The following is a 23,575-nucleotide window of genomic DNA, read 5'->3' as shown; positions in this document are numbered from 1 at the left end:
AATAGATAGACTGATACAGAGGTACAGTTCATGATTCATGCATTGGTCCATTGACAGGGAACTAGACTCAACGCACGCATCGACTGTTGGAGACTTCGAATGAAAGAGTGTGGGATCTAATCACCCTACAGAGCCCCCTATACATCACCGCCCCTTAATTGAATGCTCTAGGCGACAAAATGCCTACTCGAACTGATCAGCTTCCTCGGGCTCTAAAACGCCAATCTCTTCTTCCTCGCTGTCATAGTATTCCTCCTCCTCTTTCCTCCCACCTGTGTATCCAGATGAGTGGAAAATAGGCTCGGTATTCTGTACTTGTGCGGTTGCAAAGAATGGGTGATCAACAGAAAGTGTCCTATTTTGACACAAATATCCCATAGGCGTATGTGAAATATCCTGGTTCCGACGACGCAGAACTAACCATTCCTCCAAAAAGCTCATTCGTGCCGTCTGGCGTGTGGTAAGGGGCCCGTTGGAGTTCTGCTTTTCCGGTCCTGGCTGCATCTGTTGTAGTAGACAAGCGTAGTCTGTGTATGCAAAGTACAGCCTCCCTGCAAAGATACCGACCTCAACAGAAAGCCAGAAGGGAATAGCAAATTGTGCAGGGAAAGATGGGATAGCATAATAATCTAGGTGGCTAAAGTGGAGCATCCGCTTCGTTACTGGCGCTGAGTATGTAATGAGATGCATCGATGGCGCCGGAGTCGTGCGAAGGATAGGAATCAATTCCTCCGCCTCTTCTGGAGTGACTATAATGACGGCCTCGGTTGCAATGTTGCATAATATCCAGGTAACAGGGCGCTATTCAAGATAATCAGTCAGCATGCACAGATTGTGGGCGGAGACTCCTTTACCATAAACTCATCCCGCCTCTCGCCGGGTCTCAGCTTGACCGTCTTTGTGAACTCAGAAGAAACGCATAAGCGAGGAAGGAGAGCAGTCACTTCACTGCTGTATTTCAATCCCAAGCTTGTTGTGAAGAGTACATCGGCAGCTGAGATAAAGCTAGAGCGTTTCAGAATCCCGGTTTTTGCAAAACGGGAGAGAGATGGATGCAACCCGGGAAACCGGTGGGCCTCCAGCCGCTGTGGTCGTTGAATCTCCCGTTCCTCTTCGATCTCGTAGGCAACCTCCCGCTCCTGCTCGACCTCCTCTAGCGCTGAGCTAACGATTGAATTTTGGAAAACCTTTGATTGCTCGTGCTGTTGGCAGAGAACCTGCATAAACTCGGCAACCCTGCCACTGAACGAGAAAGAACTGGCTCCCGTCGTAGGCTTTTTGAGGTCGATGTCTAGTATTTGTGGCTTGTATAGTTGTTCCAGCGTTTGCTGTTCCGGCTGCTGTAGAACACCAACATAAGCCTCTCGATGAAGGGGATCGCTGAGGAACTTGGGGTATTTCGCTGCCGCTTGAATACGACGACAGAATTCAGCACCCTGAGCATAGAAAAGGGGTTGTAGCTCTCTGTTGTTAGCGCAGGTCTGGAAAAGTAGCCAGTAAACAACATGCGATGAATCGATTGTCTCGCCCCTCCCCTTCTCGCAGACGTCTAAAATGTTTTGATGAACCTCTGGTGGCGCGATAAAGAGGACAGATTGTGTTTGACCCAACTGGCGGAGTCTCATGGCCGCTAAGTAACGAATATTAGATTAAATACAAAGTTAAGGTTTGATCAGGAATAAACAAAGGCAAAAGAAAAATGAGGGGACTCATAAGGAGGCTCTTACCCTGTACGGTATGGTCCTTGGTCTGGTTCAGCCCTAATGTCAAGGCACCCCTCGCATCGGCGGGAAATTTTAGGTCAGTGCCTCTTGTATGGGACTCGTCAAGATAGACCAGGCAGTCCTTTAAATTGTCAGCGAAGGGAGTAGCAAATAGGGGCACCGTTTTCCCTGTTCTATATTGAACCCAAGCTTGATTGTCGCGTCCAAAATAGACCGCTGCCTGGGCCTCGGTATCCTGATCTAGCCAGGTTCTGATAAGGGTCCGGTTGTCCATCTCCAGGATATAAGCACCTGCATCGATAAGTATTCGGATCCTGCTCCTCGTCAGATTCATCAGAAGTTCGGCCTCAGTAAAGCGTCTCCCATCGACTGCTGCATGTCTATATCCCCGATTTCTTTTATGTAGTAGATACGTGAGTACCTCAGCATTGGTGTGTAACAGCTCTGGTAAATCACGCTGCTGAATTGTCAATGGGAGAAGCCTTCGGTTATCGTTTGTTCCGCTGAATCCAGTTGTCAATCCAGAACGTGTCATTTGCCGTTCCTGACACAATGAGGATGAATTGCTGAAAAAGGGCACGTCCCATCCAGAACTTTGTAGCTTAATAGAGAACTGTTTGGCATGGGTGGGAAAAACCAATGTTTTCAGGAAATAGTTAATAGCTGTTATCGAGAAGCGTAGATGATACCAAATCTCCGCAATCTGGCCGTGATCATCAATATTGATTAAATTCCAGTGTCGTAAGGTTTCCGGGAGGGTTATCCCTGATCCTTGCGTCAAACGGTCATACGCTGTGGCAGGATCATCTGATTTGAGAATAGCTTGGAGGGACCGTCGGCATTGCTCCTGCGTTAAGCCCTCGTAATAGAAGGCAAGGCAAGTAAACAAGATAGCAACGTCTGGATGACCCCATTCTGCATGGTCGGAGGGAACACCCTTTGCGTGGAAAGGGACGGCCATAGGGTCTCGGCTTGGATGAAGGCCATACTGAACATTCCATCTTTTCTTAAGGCAAAGCAGCAAGATACGATGCACCAAAATTCCACGAAGCAGGTAAATTCTCTTGCGGACTTTGGGCATATCCTGGAATAGGCCATTGACACATTTGACGATTGCTCTATCAACATTTGGTCGGTAGATAAATTGTCGAATTGCCTCTAATTCGAAAGCCTTGCAGTCTCGAATTGGAAGAATAGTGCTTTGACCAGAACAGACATCTTGAACAACTCGCTCGATAAGAGCTGTCTCCGCATCCTCCCTTAGAAGATGTGCAATTGGAAAGGTAGAGGCCGCTCTTTCAATTATATCAATACTATACGGGAGCTCTCGCGCTAAATCGGAGAGATGCTGGGCTACCAGCTCCAGTACAGCCATGATAACTTCCCAGCGGTCAGGGTGTCCATCGACAGCAAGCTGCGAGCCACCAGGATAGATAAGCTGTGTTTTTACAGCCAATGTAAAGTCACATTCGTCGAGAATATCGTGGGCAACACGGTCAATCCAATCCTGAGTTTCCACCATCTCAACGGCCTGAGGAATCTTCAAATCTGAAAGAAGCTGCCGTCCACTTAACTTGAATGATAGGGCATGTTCAGGATTGCCTAGAACGATGCCCGATTCACGAAGTATGTTCTCTTGCAGGGCGCGATATTCCCCAATTACGTTTGAAGTTATTGGAGTACGTCGTGAGAATGGAATATAGATAAGACTTCTACCAACAAGTCCCCCCAGACGTGCGTGTAGGATCTGCGCAGTTTGAGTTGTGAGTGCCTTTGGTACTAGAAGTCGGGTAAGAATGTGACCATCAGCCAAGGCTGCTGCGACCATTGGCATGATTACGGATGTTTTCCCTTGTCCCATATTCATCTGCAAAACAGTATTGGAACCTGAGGCAGGAGACACCATCTCGAGGGCTACAGTCACTTGCTCTTGGCGTATCTGCATGTTGGAATCGATTTCAAGAAGGAGCCAATCGGGAAATGCTACGTAATCCCATATAGAATGGGATGATTGGCAGCGTTCCTGATCCAGTCTGCTCTTATCACGTTTAGCAAAAAGCTCTTTTATGCGCATGAGCCGCTGCAATCTGACAATTGCAACTGCATATGATAGTAGAGCTTCCTTCATGTTCGGTCCAAATTTTGCACCAGAGGTTGATCTAAGCTGCTGCAGAATGGTCACTGGAGTGACACATGGCCACAGATTTCCACTTTGCAACCAAAAGAACGCCGGGTCCCCATCGGTAAATGTGTCGCAGATCTGGTGGTGGTACCGGTCCACAATCGCCCGCGCTTTCCTGATATCGGCATCACATCTTGCCATTCCCTCATGATAGGGTATTTCTGGTTGATATGATGTCTCTGAGCCCGGACGCTTGTTCTTTAGGGCAGTAATGCTCAGCTGCAGGTCCTGACCATAATTAGATCTGACTGTACAGTCCGAGTAGGCAATCCTGTGCACTATCCCCTCAAGCTCATTGATCTCTCGGGCCCGTCCCGCTGTCCACTTCGATAGAAGTGTCCGACCGAATGCATTTAGTTGATAGCCAGCTGAATGCAAAACTCCCTGTTCGTCGTGCTTGGATGAAAAGTTCGAAATCGATTCTAATTTTAGACCAGATTTGCTGATGAGATCTTGTCCGAGCGTCAGGACGACATTCCGGGAGCTCAGGCATTGAGGTCTCATCACTGTAGGCTGTGATGTAGCTGGAGGATCTCCAATATTGTTTTCCTTTGCGCTGTGGGCATTTAGGACTTTTTGAACATCGTTGATATGGGCCGCGAGTCGCATGTTCTTGTACCGCCGGAACCAGTCCTGACTGACTGCCTCTAGAGCCCCAACGACGTTAAGCAATGATGCGGAGAATTTACCTTTCGAGGGCTCAGCACAAGGCCACTGTTGGAGGATAAATGAAACGAAGTCATTACTTTCGTGCGCGCATTTTTTCTCGTGGTTCTCCTTCGCCAGTTGGATCCGCGCAGCTTCCGCAGCCTTCTTAGCTTGTTTAGCCTTCTTCTTTTGGGGAGTCGGGTCCTTATATCTTGCGCCAAAGGGCTGTACCAGTGCCAGTACTGAATCAAAGTCGGGGCACTCCTGGTCGCGGAAATTCTCAAACGACGAATACAAGGGCAACGATAATTGCTTGAGGTCATCCAGTATGGAAAACGCGGCTAAGACCCGAATCATACCTAAGTCGATACCGTCACCGTAAGCCATCAATCCAAGGCAAAACATCAGAGAATGGGAAGTTTGCATGCCAGACTCAACACAACGGCGGATCAGTTTACCCCATTCAGCTGCAAGATCAACAAATAGAGTCCCCTCAAGACTATATGAAGCGAAAGCTTCCGTATAGCCACCTATATAGGACCACTTGCTCAAATTGCTAGAAAGTTTGTGTGTTGTGTAGATTTTTGATGGCCGCTCTCTGAGTAGGGTGACGATTTCCCGAACGCGCGAAGCTTTCTTGGATGAACAATATCTGAAACGAGATGTATAGATTACATCAGGCAATTCCATCGTATTTTCGCATGATGCGTCTGTACGCTCATATAGACACCGGCGCCAGCAGGCCCTTTCTTGAAGGTGCACTTTGCTCTTTGGTGTATCCATCAAGGGAGGCGTTGCTTGGACTTGGAACAGCGAAAGCCTCTGGGACTTATCGAGAATCGACTGTATAACCGGTTGATATGCCTCGTGCTGAATGGACACCGTAAGATTTGGATCCCACTTGACCAGCTGTTGTCGCTTGACGCCCCGGGGATAATATTCACGATGTGGGCTAAGACACGAGATATTTTGCAGAAGATCGATACTACCCTGGCTGAGAGGCGTCCACGGCTGAGAAGAGCCCGACCTTAAGTAAGATAGCGCTTCCTCCGTCCCTGTCCGTCCAGTTAAGGAATCAGGGATCATAAACGATGTGAATGCGTGGAGCTGAGCCAGTGTATACAGCAGCAATGGCTCTACCGGTCCATGTAATCTGCCAAGGACATCATCGATCATATACCTTCCATAGTCTCCGTTGTTCCCTTTACGTACTAACACATGCATCCCATGACGTTCATACTCGAGCTTCCCAAGAGGCGTAATGATACTACGCTGCGAACGATTGTAGGCATTTCGGAGCACGAGCATACTTTGGAGGCCGTACAGAGTGCCGGCGTCCTGGTTTGGATCCACTTCAGCCGCCAGCTGCTTGCATTGTAAAAGCTGCCGTTTGTTTACATGAAACCCGAGGTTCATGCGTTTCAACTCAACAGAAAGATTGTTTATAGCTGGTTGGTATATTGTCAGCATTGAGGGATGTTCAAAATGATGGAAGATTTCCGCGATTGAGATAGCTAGCTGGGAATAGGGATCAACCAGCAAAGACCTCCCTCGTTGTGCTTGCCGTGTTCGGATATTAATCTTCCAATTACCAGGTCTTTCTCTCCATATCAGAGGCATACGTCTAGCCTCGAGGATACCTGAGTTTAGATCGACCCAGTGTACGCAGTCGAAGATTAAAGGAACAGGCAAATCAAGTTTCCCATTTCTCTCAAACACTGAACGCGGAATGAGTTCAAAGATTCTGCCATTCTTCCAGGCCCGAATTACTAGGTTCTTATTTCGATATCCTAAGTGAATCTGATGGCCTTCCCTATCAAGTGCTAGGGTATAATTCATTCCAGGCATATTCGAAGGAAAAGCAATCAGACGTTGGTTTCCAAAAAGCTCTTTGAGAGTCTCTGAGTCGCGAATGTCGGCAGGCAGCTTCCCGAGAGCTTTACCATCTACCAAAAGATGTCCCTCCAATAGGTGGAAATGGAAGACTTGCGGTAGGGTTTGTTCGGTACCCTTTGCTTTGGCGGTGACCCAACCTTCATATGGATGCTGCAAATGCTCCCAGGTAGTGTACACTCTACCGGAGCTACTTGGCCATACCTTGTCCAGAACGCAATTGATACTACTGGGGTGTATCCTAATCGTGTTTTGGATGATTTGACGAAGTTGAGCAGACATCCTTATGTCACGGACTAACATGCTGCGCGTCAAATTACTAAACTTGGTTATGTCCATCACTAGGCTCTCCTGGAGGGCAAGAGTTGCTTCAATAAAACACTGAGCATTGTCCATATCCAGAGAAACATGGGTATCGCTGTGGACGGAGAAGGTACGCCGACAAAGTAGTGCAGCTAGGAAGCAATACCGAGCTGCTCTTTCTGCAACATCCACCTCTGAGGCGTTTCGAGTCTCATTACGCAAATGATTGATCCATTGGAGTGTAATATTGCGGATTCGGTAGAGCAAATTCTTAGCTTCTGCGGATGTTTCATGACATCCAAGGTTACAGAGCTGAATAGTCAAGGTGAGCATTGTTTCCATATAGGTAGTCTCGCGCCAATTGGGTGCGATAATCGAGAGATGCTGATGAATCTGGTCGACTAATTTCTTACAGAATTCAGCTTCCCTAAACACTGAATGTGAGATTCGCAGCGTATCGCTTGGTGCCCTAGGGCCAGCCTGCAATGCCAGATGACGCAATAAAATCATTGTCTCTACTGAGCTAAGGTTGAGATTCGATGACCCAAGCTCAATAAGGATTGAAACCCATCGACTGTGCTTTCCAGCCATCAAGGCTTGGTGTGCCATGAATTCATGAGCAGTTATAGTGGGAGGGCGCTCTCGGACTTTCGAAATTGCTTCATATGAGGAGGGACCCGGACCATCAGGGGCAAAGCTGGACGATGAGTAGAGACCAGCGAGTGGATGGTTTGGGGGAAGAGAAAGAGAAAAATGGTGAGCAAGCGTGAGCGGGGCTCTATCCTTGCCCCATAATCGCCTTTCTGCATCATAATACCGGAATGAGAGCCCCTGTGGAAGCAGAACATTCTTTTTGGCCGCTGGCAATTTCCTCCACTTGTAATGTGTACCTAGGTAGGTCTTTGTGTAGGAGGCTAAAGAAAACCGGCCTTGACATTGAATGGTTCTCTTATAGTTGACAAGCTGCTTGTACTCTTCAAGTAAAACGCGGGGCTCTTCCGTTGTTGGTAAATCTACCTGAGGACCAAGTCGATTTATGATGCTCCACGTAGTGCTGCGGTACACAGCAAAGGCCTCGGGAATTGCTAGTTCAAACACGATCGCCCTTGTTTCGGCTATTCTGTTGCCTGTGGGCAGATAGTCCTCGTGAACACTGATTTGAAGCCGTCGACGACAACGAATATGGTAGCAGTGATTGCATCCACGAATATCATGAGTTCCATCAGGATTTCTCCGTTGGGTGCATGAGGTCCGCGCGATCTTTTCAGATAAGCTTTGAAATTCACCGTTTACTTCCGCCAACTCTGCTTCCTTTCTGCATCGAGAAGCCACTGACGCGGCTTCGATTTGGTCTTGCAGGTGGACTAAGCCCTCTCCCATGGAAGACCTCAGATATCGATCCGCGAAACATTCTGGAGATGGATCTGCGAATATGGTCATTTCCTTTTCCGAAGCCCCAGTGCAACGCTTATGAATATAGTTTTGGATTTCCTGTAAACGCTCTAGGTCGGTGAGTCTAGATAAGTATAACACGTCCAGCAGCTCCGGGTGAAAGCCTGGGTGATATTGCTCGAGTAGTGGATATGCAACCAGAGCACATTTGTCCATGTATACCCACAACTCAAATATGTTCATGATGAATTCACTCAGTTGCTCCTGATCTTCATTGTAAGCATTTCCCACAACATTGATGTATTGGTTTATCCGTTGAGCAACGTCAATGCAAAGCTTCTGGCTCTTGAGGTTGGAAGTGGGAATTTCCCGTGGGCCAGACCGCAATCTCAGCTCGAGATTTACAAGAGAGGAGTATTGTATTGACAAAGAAGCAAATTGCTCTGTAGTATTTCCTCGGGTCCTTTCAGCTAGAACCGCCGAATCTATGTCCTGGCTTCTGTGGGTGTCGCTCCGAGGAGCTTGTAGGGCATTTTGAAGGTATGGCATGCTGGCTGGCAAACTCAAGGATATGTCTCTCGGTTGGGCGTATAGTGGTAGCAGTGGTATCTTTCGCTGAACGGCTCTCTTGAATGCCTCCCATTCCTTCTTTATTACAGTATCGGCTGTCACAACGTACTGTTGAAAAAGGGGCTCCAAGTTGTGGGCTAGACGAAGGTATGCTATGTGCACTGCTGAGGGTGACCGTGCCTTCGCCATTTCTAGTTTGACCAGACGACGGCAGAGTTTGGCTTTAAGCCAGCCCCAATTCTCCATAGACACAGTCCTCGTATTGGTAACATCGTTCAAGAGATGAGCCAGCACAACACACAGCAGGAACTTGTAGTACAGGCGTCCCAATTCATCTCCCAGTCGTAGGTATAGCAATCGTTGGACGCAGACCCGGAGCACCAACCAAAACGGACTGCGTCGCCATGGGAGCTCGGCATTATCCCAACAAACATCATCCTTTACGCGCTTGGATAATAATGGTGGGCATATGCGACAACCATTCACCCCGAGAAGCGTTATCAGGAACTCGTAGATTAATGCCGGGTCGACGACATCTCGACTCTCGGCCAGCTTCACCCCCGCTTTCCGTGACTTCGCTGCAAACTCATCTATCTGTTCCGTGCTGGCCATTTCCAGGAACGTCGCCAGACTCTCTTGGAGGTCCGGGCTCCCAAACTCTTCACCAGAAAGAGATATTGCCGTTCCTGGGAAATGCCATTGCAGCGCGCCAGAGGCAGCAAGCGTTTGCTCCGCACTAGGCGAAGCCTCGAAGCCTTCGATGATCACATCATCACTGCCCCTATTGAAAAATGGGTTAACAGGGAGTATCTTTATGTACGGACTAGGAATGTCTCACTGGGCCTTTCGGAAGAGAAGTGCCGCATTCTGCTCTGCGATATACACGATCACAGGGCTTTCTGGATGCAGTTTATCGAAGGCGTCTAGCAACGCGACTTTATTCACCATGCCATTCTCGTTCACTACACGACAAGTATCTAAAGCTACCTCGATACACTGCCATACCGCCTTCATATCGTCATAGGCCATGCGATGGAGAGTCTGGACCGCATGGCGCAGGCGAGTGATGAGGTCGAGATCAACTTTTTCCGGTTGGTTGTCTCGTTTCCCAGGGAGCTTGGGAGGAAATGCGATGTGATTGAAGGTATCGACTACAATGTTAGGGTTGGACATCGCAATGGGAAGTGGGGTATGACACTATGTTGTGATCGAAGGTCATGCGCGTTAAGACTTGGGAGAGAACGGCCAGCAGGGGGGCTGAGAGAATATTTAGCATATAGTCTAACTGTGCCACTGACTTGTCGCCTGGTATCTTCGTCGAGGCTAATGCGATTGCGATTCATGGCCATCCGGCGGCACAGCATTTTACTGGTTGTGATTGGCAACGCGCCTTGTTGATGAGCTACTACGGATTATCACGCTTAAGCGCTAGCTGGGGGGTGTAGGTCAGATGATAGTGCGTTATTAGCCTGTCGTTCGTTAAAATAATTCAGATATCGCTGTCGTACCATGAATGGTTGATTGTCGTGGAGCCTTCCTGTTGGTGATTCGAAAGGGAGAAAGGCTGAGGGGTTTCATGCGCCGGGATTTGGTTCAGCGATATAGATCCAATGAGGCGCCCGTTTAGGACGCGAGGCTGCGTAGCTCCCATGCCGACCAACAAATCTCTCAGAGCAATCATATATCGCGTTGTTGTAGGTGTTTAGTTTCTTTTTTTTTTTTTTCTTTTTTTCAGATAGAAGGAGAAGGTGCGTAGCAGGCTTCGTCCCTTGCTCAGATATGGACTGAAGAATCCTGGGGCGGTAGAAAAAAGTGTAGGGAGATAAATAAAACAAGTACGCTGTAACACATATTCGTACTATTCACCGTATATTGAGGGTGCTGATTAAATATAGAGCTTATAACTAAATTAAGGATCGTAGTATAACATAGTAGAATGGGTAATGGTGCATGGAGGGGATCATGGTGTCTAAAAATCATGGGAATCTTTTCCATACGTTTTCATAGTACATAAGCTATACCACAACAGGCAAGTGGATGGTAATTCCACAACCATTAGTAGGTAAGCGGCAGGCGGTAGTAGGCGGCAGGCTGACGGTTCAACGGGACATCAATAGGTCTTTCATTGTCATCGCCCTTGGAAGTAAAATCGTTCTGTTTACTGAAGCGCCAGAGCGATATCAAGTGTGGACATGCCAGTCAGTCACCTTCTCCCTTGGAGTTTTAAAAGATGTAGGTATGTCTTATCTCTGTGTTTGAAGGTGAAAGTGCAACAAGAGAATGAACCTTTTTCAATATATATTCCATAAGAATTGCGAGAATAATGTGATTGGCATCAATTTTGGGTTTACAATGTGATTTGGGCTTACACTATAAGGCATTACTATATGTACCCTGCTACTAGTTGCAATACCTTTTTTTGGTATTTATATATTTTATTTATTTTTATTGTTTTTTTTTTAGAAAAAAAAAAGAATGATCATTATTGATGGAATGATCCCTGAGACCTTGCGGCTCGACTTAAAAGGCACCTAATCCCAGGTATGAACCGCGGAGAAAATACAATATTATCGATATGAAGCGAACTTACGCTTGTCCGACGCGCATAGAGACTCTAATTCCAGTAAACGTGCTGGGAATACACAGTAGATGTCAATCATTGGAGGTGGAACCCCGTAAAGTAATTCTTTCGCTACGACACCACACTCGTCGCAGCACTGAGTCATGGAGATCGACATGGCGTGCGGCTGAGATGAAAACCACAGCTGAAGGTGGATCCTCTTGTACACACCGTTTCTTGCCATAAGCTGCTAGAGAGAAATCGATCGGCTAGGAGAATGGGTCCTAAGTCTAACATGTCATGGGGGGGAAGCTGAACGATGCTCACTTATTCTATCGACACATATATAAAGGTATTCTGCTTTTCTTCTTTTACACAGACTTCTCTGATCATCTTTCTGCGGCAGCTTCAATATTCAGGGGTGAACCAGATATCAAAATGCCCGTGAGTATAAGTGCAAGATCCACAAATGATTAATGTTATGAATATCTGGCTAACTACCAAATCGCCTAGACTTAAATCGTGTGTTTTCCATCCCATCTTATCGATTCCCATAACATAAAAAATAATCGTGTGACTGACAATCTTTTTTCCATCAGATGGTTATCATCCAGACCATCGAACCTGGTCCTGCGAGCCTGGAGATCAGTGAGTATCATCATTCCGCAGATCAAGGATATTTAGAAAGGAATTTGTGTTAATCAGACTCTGAATGATTAGTGACGGTTTTTTGATCAACTTTATCGGAGAAGCATAGTCGGCCATTGACGCTACTTTGAAAGAAGGCGAAATTCTCCCTAGTCCATCCAATTTCCCTCCCGTATATTTCGTGCGGTATGTTCCCGATTTCTTAATTGATCATAAGGAACATGAGAATGATCGATCATCTCACGTGATTGCATTTGTTTAGTGCAGAGACGCCCGAAATTGAAGAGGACCAATTCAGGAATGCACTGGAGGAGGTTTGGCCTAATATGGAAACCCCAGACGATGATCCTATATTCCCCTGACCAATATTGACGTCGAAGTAACGGATGAATGATCAATAATATCACATAATAAGACTGGGGTAACTTCTTATATTGATCAGATAGATCTCGATCCTACGTATATAAATGAAGCTCTGAGCCTCTAAGCAGGGCACGATATAGAAGAACAGATCCTAGAGTCTCATGGAGAGAAACATAGAAGATCGGAAACAAGGTTGGTAGTCTCAATGAAATAGCACAGTGAGATATAAAGGGTTTGAAAAGGACCATATCTGTCATCAGGACTCAAACCCACGGTAGATTATCATTTGGCAAAGTTTGAGTATAGTATATCATAGCTAATCGATTACTGCTGTTAGAGTGCTATATAAATTTACCTCTAAGCTAGATACTGATCGAGGGCCTGTAGTATGAAATAATAAAATATATTGAATAAGATTGAACAATGATTTCCGTTTGCGAATATGGTAAGATTAATGTGCGTGCGGGTCTTTGAGTGCCATCAATGTTGTTGCGTGTTCAGACCCTAGTATATCAGCAAGAATACATCAACATCAACCCATACTATTACAGGCAGTCAGGCAGGCCCTTTTACATTTTTATATCTGACTATGCAACGCTAGCCTGTCTCTGACGAACAGAATAATTATATGTGGCAAAACCTTCAGCTTTCTTATAAGCATGGGAGAAATACGGAAAGTACACATCGATTGTTGTATGGAACTGATAGGATCATATTCATATCATTCGCCTAAGCCAGGACGATACAAGCTCTCTACCCCTTTGCAGCCAATCCTTTCATCTACAGGATCTAAATATCATATCTTGGATGTCTGTTTTCGCTGCTGCGATGTACGAGCCAACCTTTGATGGCTCTGCGAGAAAGTATGGTTGGAAACAGCACTGCAAGTGCTGACATCTAGGGCCAACGCAAAAGATGCAATCAATCCTGCAAAGCGCCCCTTCATGCCTGGCCTTGCGCAACCCATAATCTGGAGACACTCATTCTGCGTCTCATAAACCGTTCCACCACCAATCACACCAACAGGTAAAGATGGCAAGTACAACGAGATCTTCAAATCCTTTGTTTCAAAGTCATACTCCGGAACGAGATGACTCCAACACGCTTCCGCAACGCAAGCAGCATCTTGTCCCGTCGCGATGAAGATAGCCGCAACGATATTCGACGTATTGATATTACAGCCAAATTGCCCGTTGCGGATCCCGCCTTCTTTACCTGTTATAAGGGTATTATAGAGATTGTATGACGATGTGCCGAGGATTTTCTCGCAGGCGGAATTCGTAAGCGTTCCCCAGGCCATGACCTCTACACCCCTAGTCATCCGGACATTACCCCACGACGGCTTTTTGTCCGATGAGATGTTCCCATCAATTTGGAAACCGATGATTTCATACTCCGACCCCTGTGGTGAAGTGGCTAGCATTTGGCAGGCCTTCTGCGTCGCGATCGTAACCATGTTCTGGCCGGACGCGTCGCCGCAATAGTAACTGATGTACAGATGTACGCTGGACCCTATGATGTGCGGAACAATGTGTTGAAGGCGGAGGTGCCGGCTGGTCGATTCAGCGATGGCGGTGAATTGGCTCTGTAGCTCGGGGACGCTTTTGGCAAAGTTGATAGCGTGTCGTGGCGTTGGGAACTTGAACACAGGCGCGCGAGACATGCCTTCCCCGAGGATATCGAATTGCAGACCGCCACAGGCGTTGAAGACCTTGCAACCTCGGGCACAGCTGGCGACGAGAGCGGCCTCGGTGGTGGCGAGGGTTGCGTAGACTTGCTCATTTGTGGCATTGGGACCGTCGACCAGTAATGGCCCTGCAATTCCGACTGGAACTTTGACGAATCCAATACAGTTTTCGACTTTGATCTTGGAGGTTTCTTCAGGGGTGTGGATGATGTGTTTCTTATCTTGGAGGAGATGCTGGAATGGTTTGGTGGCCATGGTTGCCTTTAGCACGGTATAGGCGGTATATTATCTTTGAATGTGTGTATGGAATGTGATTGATAAGATCTTAATAAAAGAAGTTTTAATTGGAATGGGGTAGACAGACTCAGTACAGAAGGCGAATTAGGTATGAAATATAACCACTAGATGCGCAAGGTATATATTTGGCGGACGCCCACTATTAAATAACATTTTCGGTGCCATTCCCGGGGCGCCGCGAAGGCTTCGCCGCAACCATAGCAATTCCAACCTAATAGTGGGGCATGAATTCTCTTGAATCAGGAAACTCTCCTCCGGAAGCACTTACCAGTCAGCAGTTATTCTGTAATGTTGTAATTGTGGCTGCATGACACACCGGGGATATCCCGCGGTGTACACAAAAGTATGTAGTCCGAGATCTCGCGCTTTGACATCAGGATCTGCATTCGGAGTTGGACCATCGAGCTCCTCCGTACTACATAGTCACTCACTAGTAACACGTTTTATCGCCATGCATGGAAGACTTTTAGGCTTATCGCGTGGCTGATCTTGGGCCTCGTGGGATTAGGGTAATCTGGAAGGATCTCACTAGGGTAAGGATCGACGATCTATTGATTAATTACTGACGAAGTGGCGAGTTAGAATCTCCGTGAAGGACGGGCAAAGTCAATCTGGACGATTTAACTCAGGTCCAACTACTGCCCCGAGCCCGAATGTCGGACTGCCGTAAATAGTGGTCCGAGATGAGCACGTTCCCCTCGGACGGCATCTTCATTCATTATGGCGAGGAATGGTTGGATTTATTGTTACAGTATACCTTGTACGGTGCACATCACTTATCCTTCTTGCAGATGCGCATCGCACATTCTCTAAGGGAATGGTTCGACTTTCGGCTGTATCCGTATCGGTATATGTATAGGTATAGGTATAGGTATAGGTATAGGTATAGGTAATACCTGTGATTGGCATTTTTACATCGCGTTGAGCCCCACACACGAGCTCCGCGTAATGAGTATACGTTAGACGAAGTAAATTAGTCCGTTCTATACCTCACATTGTGCCACCATTTCCCCGCCTCGAGAGACTCAAAGTCGGATACGATCATCTGTCTTAAAGCTCGGAATGATGTCCTTCCTGTAATCCATTCGGAGCACGGGGCACACAATACTTCGGACTGCCCCCTTCTAGACATGGCCGATAGAATATCACCCACGCGCCGACGCCAACAGGTGAGTCGTCATGGGTGGCAAAGGCGCCCAACGGTAGAGGGGGGGCCTGGATACTTATAGTTGATATTTATTCGTGCTTTTCTTTCTTCCGTCCGATTAGAACTGAAATATCTAGAGACTCTTGTCCAAATCATACCTCACTTACCTATTTCTCTCAATTCTACGATCATCATGTCGCCACATAGTACAGATGGATGCTCATCAACCAATGGGGGAAGCAAGACCAAAGCTGTGAACGGTATGCTGGACATGCCGAACGAAGATATCGCGCCTGTAAATGGCAAGCAACAGTCACACCCGGTGCCCATCGCCATTTGTGGCATGGGAATGAGGCTCCCCGGTGGTATCAACAACGCGTCAAAATTATATGATTTTTTGAGAACAAAGAAAGATGCCCGACAGCCGATCCCCAAGGATCGATTCGGCAATGATGGCTTCTACGATCCTCACAGGCGTCCCTGCAGTCTGCCTATTGACCATGGCTACTGGCTTGATGATGAGGACTTAACTCGGTTTGACCCCTCTCTTTTTTCAATGAGCTTGGCCGAGGTGGAGAAACTGGATCCTCAGCAGCGCGTACTTCTCGAAGTGGTGCGAGAAACATTTGAAAACGCTGGTGAAACTGGCTGGCGGGGAAAAAGCATTGGTTGCTATGTGGGAAGCTTTGGTGAAGAGTGGAATAATATCCATGCGAAGGATAGCCACAACCGTGGTTTCCTTTCCATCACAGGTTATATGGATCTGACTCAGGCTAACCGGATTTCGTATGAATATGATCTAAAAGGACCTAGGCAAGTACAACAACCTTCATCAACGCCCGTAGAAGTACGGAAGTATGGAACTAACTTACTTTCTACATAGTATGACCGTCCGTGTTGGCTGCTCTGGGGCCGGCCTGGGCCTCCATTTAGCCTGTCAGGCGATCCAACTGGAAGAGTGTTCGTCAGCCATTGTGGCTGGGTCGAGTGTCATCCTCTCTCCTGAAACCACAATCCTCATGGCCGAGGGTGGCGCCCTTTCCCCTGATGCGTCGTCCAAAACATTTGACGCTAGCGCAAACGGCTATGCGCGGGCGGATGGAGTAAATTGCCTGTACATCAAGCGACTGGATGAGGCCCTCCGTGATGGGAACCCCATCCGGGCCATTATTCGATCGACATGCACCAACAGCGATGGCAAATCACAAGCGCTGACGGTCCCGAACATCGACTCCCACGAAGCATTGATTCGGTCTGCCTATCAATCAGTGGGCGATCCTTCGCAGACGGCGATGGTTGAGTGTCATGGCACAGGCACTTCTGTCGGCGATGCGATTGAGGCCAATGCAGTGGCAAGGGTATTCGGTGATCATGGAGTATACCTTGGCGCAGTAAGCTCATTCCATTGATTCTACGTTGCTTTAGCGGGTTGGCTAACATCTTCAAGGTCAAACCAAACCTGGGCCACTCGGAAGGCGCGTCTGCAATTACCAGTATCATGAAGGCTGTTATAGAATTAGAAAACCGTATTATTCTCCCCAACATTAAATTCGAAAAGCCCAACCCCAAGAGTGAGTATTGTATTTCCATATGTATGATAACTAAACGCTGACTTTTATCAATCCAGTCCCATGGGAGAAAGCTCGTCTGAGGGTTCCGACTGAGCCAATGCCGTGGCCAGAAGATCGTCTGGAGCGAATAAGCGTTAACAGTTTCGGAATCGGGGGTACAAATGTGCATGTAGGAATTCGTGCAACCTCCAATGGTACCACTGTATGCTGACACTAGTTATAAGGTTGTATTGGATTCTGCTGCATCTTACGGATCGTCCAACGCTCAGTCGCAACTCGAACCCGATATGACAAAGGTGCACCCGACCCTCCTGTTCTTGTCCGCCGGCCACGAGAATTCTCTAAGGCAAATGCAAGATAACTTTCTTTCGTATGCCCAAGAGCATGTGGACCAGCTGGATGATCTAGCTTATACCCTTGCCTATCGGAGGGAGTCTCTCCCAGTGCGAGGGTTTTGCGTTACCGATGGGGCAGACAATTGCGTGGTATCTGCACCATTCAAAGCTCCGTCGCCACAGCGGATTGTATTTTGTTTTACTGGACAAGGATCCCAATGGCCTCGAATGGGTTATGACCTTATGATGAGATATCCTGAGTTTATGCAGGATATCCATGATATGGACAAGATTCTCCAGCGACTGGATAAGCCTCCCATCTGGACCTTGGAAGATGAGCTTCAGAAGCCTAAGGAAGCATCGTTGATTAACCAAGCAGAATACTCGCAACCGGCTTGCACCGCCATTCAGATTGCATTAGTCAACCTGTTGAAACGATGGGGTATCGTTCCGGCAGGGGTGTTCGGTCACTCAAGTGGCGAGATTGCCGCCGCATATGCCGTGGGCACGATATCCATGGAGGATGCCATTATTGTTGCCTACTACCGAGGATATGTGTCAAATCTGCAGAAAAGGCCAGGGGGAATGGCCGCTGTCGGCCTGGGACGCGCGGAGATATCTCCATGGTTGGTGCCAGGCGTTATCATTGCGTGCGAGAATAGTGGATCCAGTGTCACCATCTCAGGGGATTCCGAACCGTTGAAAGCAGTGCTTCAACAAATTCATGTTGATCAACCTGATGTCTTTCAACGAATGCTTAAGATCGAGAAAGCGTATCACTCAGGTCTGTTTGTCTGCTCACTGGAGTTTATTGGTAGCTGACAAGATCTAGACCATATGAAAGAGGTCGGTGATTTATATCACGACCTCATTGCAAACCATCTACACCCTAAAGAACCATTGATACCTTTCTTTTCTACCGTCACGGACACTGTTCAACAGAAGGCGTCGCAGTTCGGCGCTCGATACTGGCAACGCAACCTAGAGAGTCCCGTCCTCTTTTATCAGGCATGCAAAAGGATCCTCCAAAGGGAGGAGCTGCGTGATTGTATACATTTGGAGATTGGCCCTCATTCTGCTCTCGCCGGTCCTTTGCGACAAATCTTCGTTGAGCAGAATGCTTCTAACCCGTACCTGTCCGTGTTAAAGCGAGATGGAGACGGAAGGACTTCATTTTTGAGTTGTCTTGGAGAGCTACATTGCCGGGGGGTGAGCATCACGTATCCAACTTGCTCATCCCCTTATAGACCCCTTTGTGACTTGCCTTCATATCCTTGGCACCGTGAGACAGCATACTCGGACGAGACTCGAGTCATGAAGAATGCCCGGTTCCGCAAATTTCCACCACATGACCTCCTCGGCATCAGAACCATCGAAAACAGTGATGTTGAGCCCGTGTGGAGGGGGATGCTACGTCTGAGTGATGTTCCGTGGCTCCGGGATCACTGTGTTGGAAACGATATCATTTTCCCTGCGGCTGGATACATCGCGATGGCGGGTGAAGCCATCAGACAGTTGACGGGTCTAGATGACTTCACAGTGCGCGAATTGTCTATCAAGACAGGAATGATCCTCGAACCGAACCAGCCAACTGAAATCATCACCAGCCTTCGCCCGCACCGGTTGACAGACTCTCTCGACTCGAAGTACTATGAGTTTACTATACAAACCTATAATGGATCAACGTGGACGAAGCATTGCTCTGGCTTGGTGATAGGCGGTTGCGCCTCTCAATATTCGGACCGCAACGTCTCGTCATTTCCTCGCGCTGTGGACCAAAAGCGATGGTATAATGCTATGGCGAGTGCTGGGCTGCGCTATGGCCCTCGTTTTACAGGCCTAGGGAATATATCCGCGGCAGTCAATGAGTCGGCTTCGTTTTCGATAGCTTCGGATAAGAGAGACTCGACGGAGTCTCCTTATGCCCTTCATCCTACCACGATAGATCTCATCCTCCAGTCTTGCATAGTAGCCCTCTTCCGTGGCCAGCCCCGCCTCCTTCGTAAGCCCCTTCTACCCACATTTATCGACGAGATCTATGTTCGTGGTGGCACCACGGGACAGCCAATTCAAATTAACAGCTGGGGCTCGATGGGAAAGACTTGTGCGGGAGGTCAAGCGCACTCTTACGCAATCACGGCGGAAAGAGAGCCGGCCTTCTTTCTGAAGGGTCTCCAGTTCTCTGCCCTGGACAATGAAGCTGACGCCGAATCTAAGCCATTGGAGACGGCACACCTGGTGTGGAAACCACATCTCGACTTTTTCGATTGTAATGCACTAATCACTCCAACTAATGATCCTGAGTTGAGATCTGCCAACTCTCTCAACGAGCGACTGTTTCTACTTTGCGTCCTAGATGCTGCAGAATCAATCCGCGATGCCACTGTAGTGCATGATCACTTGGATTCATATCGCACGTGGCTATACAAACAGTTGGATCGTGCGAAGCAGCCTGATTATCCTCTGGTACCAGATGCACAAACGCTAGTATCTTTGCCTCCAGATCAGCGAAAAACCGAGATTCAGAGCATCCTCAGACAGGATACCACCGGTAGCATGGATGCCACTCGAAAGGCCATTTTCCGCTGCTATGAGCATCTGCCTAGTCTATTAGAGGGCAGAACCGATCCGCTAGAACTGATGCAGCGCGATGGCCTTCTTGCCGCCTACTATGACTGTTTACAGGACAGGCACGAATACAAGACCTTCTTGCAACTACTTGGTCACCTACGTCCGCAGATGAGAATTCTGGAGGTTGGAGCTGGCACCGGTGGCCTGACAGCGAATATTCTGGCCTGCTTAGGCTCGGAAATGGGGCAGCATCTGTATCAGGAGTACACCTACACGGACGTGTCGCCAGGTTTCCTTGTTAATGCCAAAGAGAGGTTTAAAGACCACCCCTCGATTACATATGATATCCTCGATATATCACAAGATCCGAAAGAACAGGGTTTCCAAGAGGGGTATTATGATCTGATCATTGCCTCTAACGTTTTCCATGCGACACCGAGCCTTCATGAGACGCTGACACACGCCAAGACGCTCCTTAAGCCAGGTGGCCGGCTGTTGTTGCAAGAGCTATGCAATACCTCTAAATGGACCAACTTTGTCTTTGGTTTGTTTCCTGGATGGTGGTTAGGTGCAGCTGATGGCCGCGCGGACGAGCCCTTTATTCAGCCGGAAGAATGGGGCCGGAGACTACGTGGCGCAGGTTTCGAGGGCGTTCAAGCTGTTGGGCTCGATGCTGAGCGCCCATACCAGCTGAATTCCATGATTGTGGCTCAAACCAGTGACCATGTTAGTATCCCTCCAGCCAAGGTGTCCCTTCTCTCCATGGACCAGGTGCACCCGGCGGCTGTGGAAGTTGAAAAGCATCTGCTTGCTCAAGGATATGGGGTAGACCACGTGCTATATGATCAAGAATTGCCTGAGGAGCAGGATATCATTTCCTTTGTCGATCTCGACTTCCCTTTCTTTGATAACATACCCGGGGAGAGGTTGGACAGCTTCTTACGCACCATGGAAAGTCATTCCTTGTCAAACATAATCTGGCTGACCAGGCCAGCCCAGATTCAGCCGCAAAATCCACGTTTTGCTCAGGTTCTGGGGATGGCACGAACTCTCCGTTCTGAATTGGGCCTGTCGCTTACAACTATCGAGATGCAAGACTTTGGCCCGGGCTCTTCCAAGGCCATACTTGGCGTTTTGCGCGCTGTCCAGCGGCAGGCGATGGACGAAAGCTCATCTGATTTCGATCCAGACTACGAATACGCATGGTCTAACGGGGCGCTTCAGGTCAGCCGTATGCATTGGTTTTCCCTACCCCAGGCCTTGACAGACGACATAAAAGACGATTCAACAACCAGCTTAAACATTGGTCAGCCGGGTCTCCTTCATACTCTCCGTTGGGTGGCGGAGCCCTTGGAACAGCTGCCTTCCGATGAAGTGCAGGTCAATGTCCAGTCGGTGGGAATGAACTTCCGGGACCTAATGTGTGCCATGGGTGTAGTGGATGACCGTGACGGCAATGGGAATCCACTAGGTATTGATAGTGCTGGTCTGATTACTTCAGTTGGGCAAGAAGTGACTGACCTGGAAGTTGGCGATCGAGTATTACTTATCAGCCCCTCCAGGGGCGCTCTGAAGACGAAACTCCAAGTACCTCGTCAGCTTTGTGTCAAGATTCCCCACAATTTGAGCTTCGAAGATTCGTGTACCATGCCGACTGTATATCTCACCGTCCTGCGCGCTCTTCATGATAAAGCCAACCTCCAACGTGGGCAAACGGTTCTCATTCATAGTGCAGCCGGCGGAGTTGGAATTGCGGCTCTTTACTACGCTAAATCGATCGGTGCGCAAATATACGCCACAGTTAGTACTGAGGAGAAAATCACTTTTCTGGTCGAGACCATTGGGATCCCACGGCAGAATATCTTCTACTCTCGTGACTCCAGCTTTGTGGAGGATATCATGAGATCCACTGGCGAAAGGGGAGTGGATGTCGTTCTCAACTCACTCTCTGGCGATCTTCTGCATGCCTCCTGGAAATGCGTTGCACAGGGTGGCTGCATGGTGGAGATCGGAAAACGAGATCTCTTAGGGAGAGGAAAATTAGCACTCGATCCCTTCCTAGATAATCGGACGTTCTTTGGAGTAGATGTTGCGACCCTTCCCACGATGGACATTGACAGTGTTCAACGCCTGCTAGACATGACAATGAAACTCTATGAAAAGGGCAACATCCTTCCTATTCACCCAGTTACCATATTTCCGGCTGATCGTGTTGAAGATGCCTTCAGATATCTCCAGAAAGGGCAACATATGGGGAAGGTCGTCGTCAACTTCCCCCAGGCGCTAGATTTGTCACGGGCTCCAACTGTGCCTGACCTGTCACTGCGTCCAGACAAGGCGTATTTGCTTGTTGGTGGTATGGGGGGAATCGGTGGTTCTATCGCACGCTGGATGGTTTCGAATGGCGCGAGACACATCGTCTTTTTATCACGCTCCGCTGGCAAAAAGGAGGAAGATAAAACCTTGATGCATGAATTAACCGAAATGGGCTGTAACGTGTTAGCAGTCGCGGGCGATGTCTGTGACATATCAGCTGTCCGTAATGCCGTCTCTGCAGCCCCTGCTCCAATTGCGGGTGTCCTTCAACTCGCTATGGTTCTGGCCGATACTGGCGTGCTGCTGATGGACATTGAAAAGTGGAATGCTGCAGTACAGCCCAAGGTACAAGGCACATGGAATTTGCATGAGGCCTTGCCGTCAGACCTGGACTTTTTTGTCATGGCATCGTCACTGTCCGGCATATGTGGGTACTGGGGCCAGTCCAACTATGCGGCAGCAAATGCCTTTCTTGACGCATTCGCCCAATATCGCCGTTCTCTGGGGATGTCAGCCACCGCTATTGACCTGGGAGCAGTGGACGAAGTCGGCTTTGTAAGCCGCAATCTTGAAGTGCGTGAGAACGTCCAAAGGATGCTGAACACATTGATTTCAGAGCAAAGCCTCTTGGACTGTGTCCAGCTCGCCATTTCAAGGTCTAACCCATCCACCAAACTGACCATGGACGGATTTTATAATCCAGGTCAGCTAGTCCATGGACTGATGTCAATTGCAAGCACAGAAGGCCAAAGCATCTGGAAGCGCGACCCACGCTTGGCTCTGAGCTACAATCTGGAAACTGGGCAGTCATCAACCGGAGGTGGCCGCGGCACTGGTGACGAAGCATTGAAAGGCTTCCTTATGGCCGTGCAGGATAACCCGGGCAAACTTAACGAGTTGTCTAGCGCCTCAATCCTGGCCCGTGAAATTTCACGCCAAGTCTCTGTTTTCCTAATGAGATCTGGCGATGAAGAAGTCGATTTGGCACTTTCCCTGCCTGCGTTCGGGGTTGACTCATTGGTGTCTATTGAGATTCGAAACTGGTGGAAGCAAACATTGGGAGTAGACATCAGTGTTCTTCAATTGATGAGCGGTGCAAGTTTTGCAGATCTCGGCAACAGGGCCGTCGACCAGCTGAAGGAGAAATATATGGGAAAATGATAGGTAGACCTTTCTACATTGTGCCGGATACCGGTGGTTAACCGCAGGCCACCAAGGAGATCTTTTCCGAAGACAGCATTTGTATATATGGTGAAAGCGGAGCGGTGTTTGGCGTGAAAAGCGTAGTAATGCCGTATATCAATGTCAGGACTGGCCACATAAATACATAGATCAGCACCAGAATAGTCAATTATGCCGCATTACGTA

At 48.3% G+C, this 23,575-nt stretch overlaps 3 protein-coding genes across 3 annotated transcripts; 1 reads left to right on the top strand and 2 right to left on the bottom strand.

The window, feature by feature from the left end:
* Positions 1–183: 183 nt before the first annotated feature.
* BDV27DRAFT_153935 (uncharacterized protein) lies at positions 184–9,885 on the bottom strand (the record flags this gene model as incomplete). Its single annotated transcript, XM_032071881.1, has 4 exons — positions 184–801; positions 855–1,630; positions 1,728–9,493; positions 9,551–9,885. 4 exons carry the CDS (start codon positions 9,883–9,885, stop codon positions 184–186), a joined length of 9,495 nt encoding a protein of 3,164 aa, XP_031931636.1.
* A 3,194-nt stretch (positions 9,886–13,079) lies between these two features.
* Positions 13,080–14,225, bottom strand: BDV27DRAFT_141918 (hydroxymethylglutaryl-CoA reductase; the record flags this gene model as incomplete). Its single annotated transcript, XM_032069884.1, has 1 exon — positions 13,080–14,225. One exon carries the CDS (start codon positions 14,223–14,225, stop codon positions 13,080–13,082), a length of 1,146 nt encoding a protein of 381 aa, XP_031931635.1.
* A 1,382-nt stretch (positions 14,226–15,607) lies between these two features.
* Positions 15,608–23,368, top strand: BDV27DRAFT_153933 (type I polyketide synthase; the record flags this gene model as incomplete). The annotated part of the gene is made up of 6 exons (XM_032071880.1): positions 15,608–16,200; positions 16,298–16,805; positions 16,862–16,985; positions 17,042–17,154; positions 17,210–18,104; positions 18,153–23,368. The coding sequence occupies 6 exons, from the start codon at positions 15,608–15,610 to the stop codon at positions 23,366–23,368; spliced, it is 7,449 nt and encodes a 2,482-aa protein (XP_031931634.1).
* Positions 23,369–23,575: the final 207 nt, after the last annotated feature.

The sequence above is a fragment of the Aspergillus caelatus genome (genome assembly GCF_009193585.1).
Source record: "Aspergillus caelatus strain CBS 763.97 unplaced genomic scaffold BDV27scaffold_21, whole genome shotgun sequence".
Classification (NCBI taxonomy): Eukaryota; Fungi; Ascomycota; class Eurotiomycetes; order Eurotiales; family Aspergillaceae; genus Aspergillus; species Aspergillus caelatus.
The sequence above is the reverse complement of the archived record's forward strand: the minus strand, read 5'-3'. Positions and strand labels throughout refer to the sequence as shown.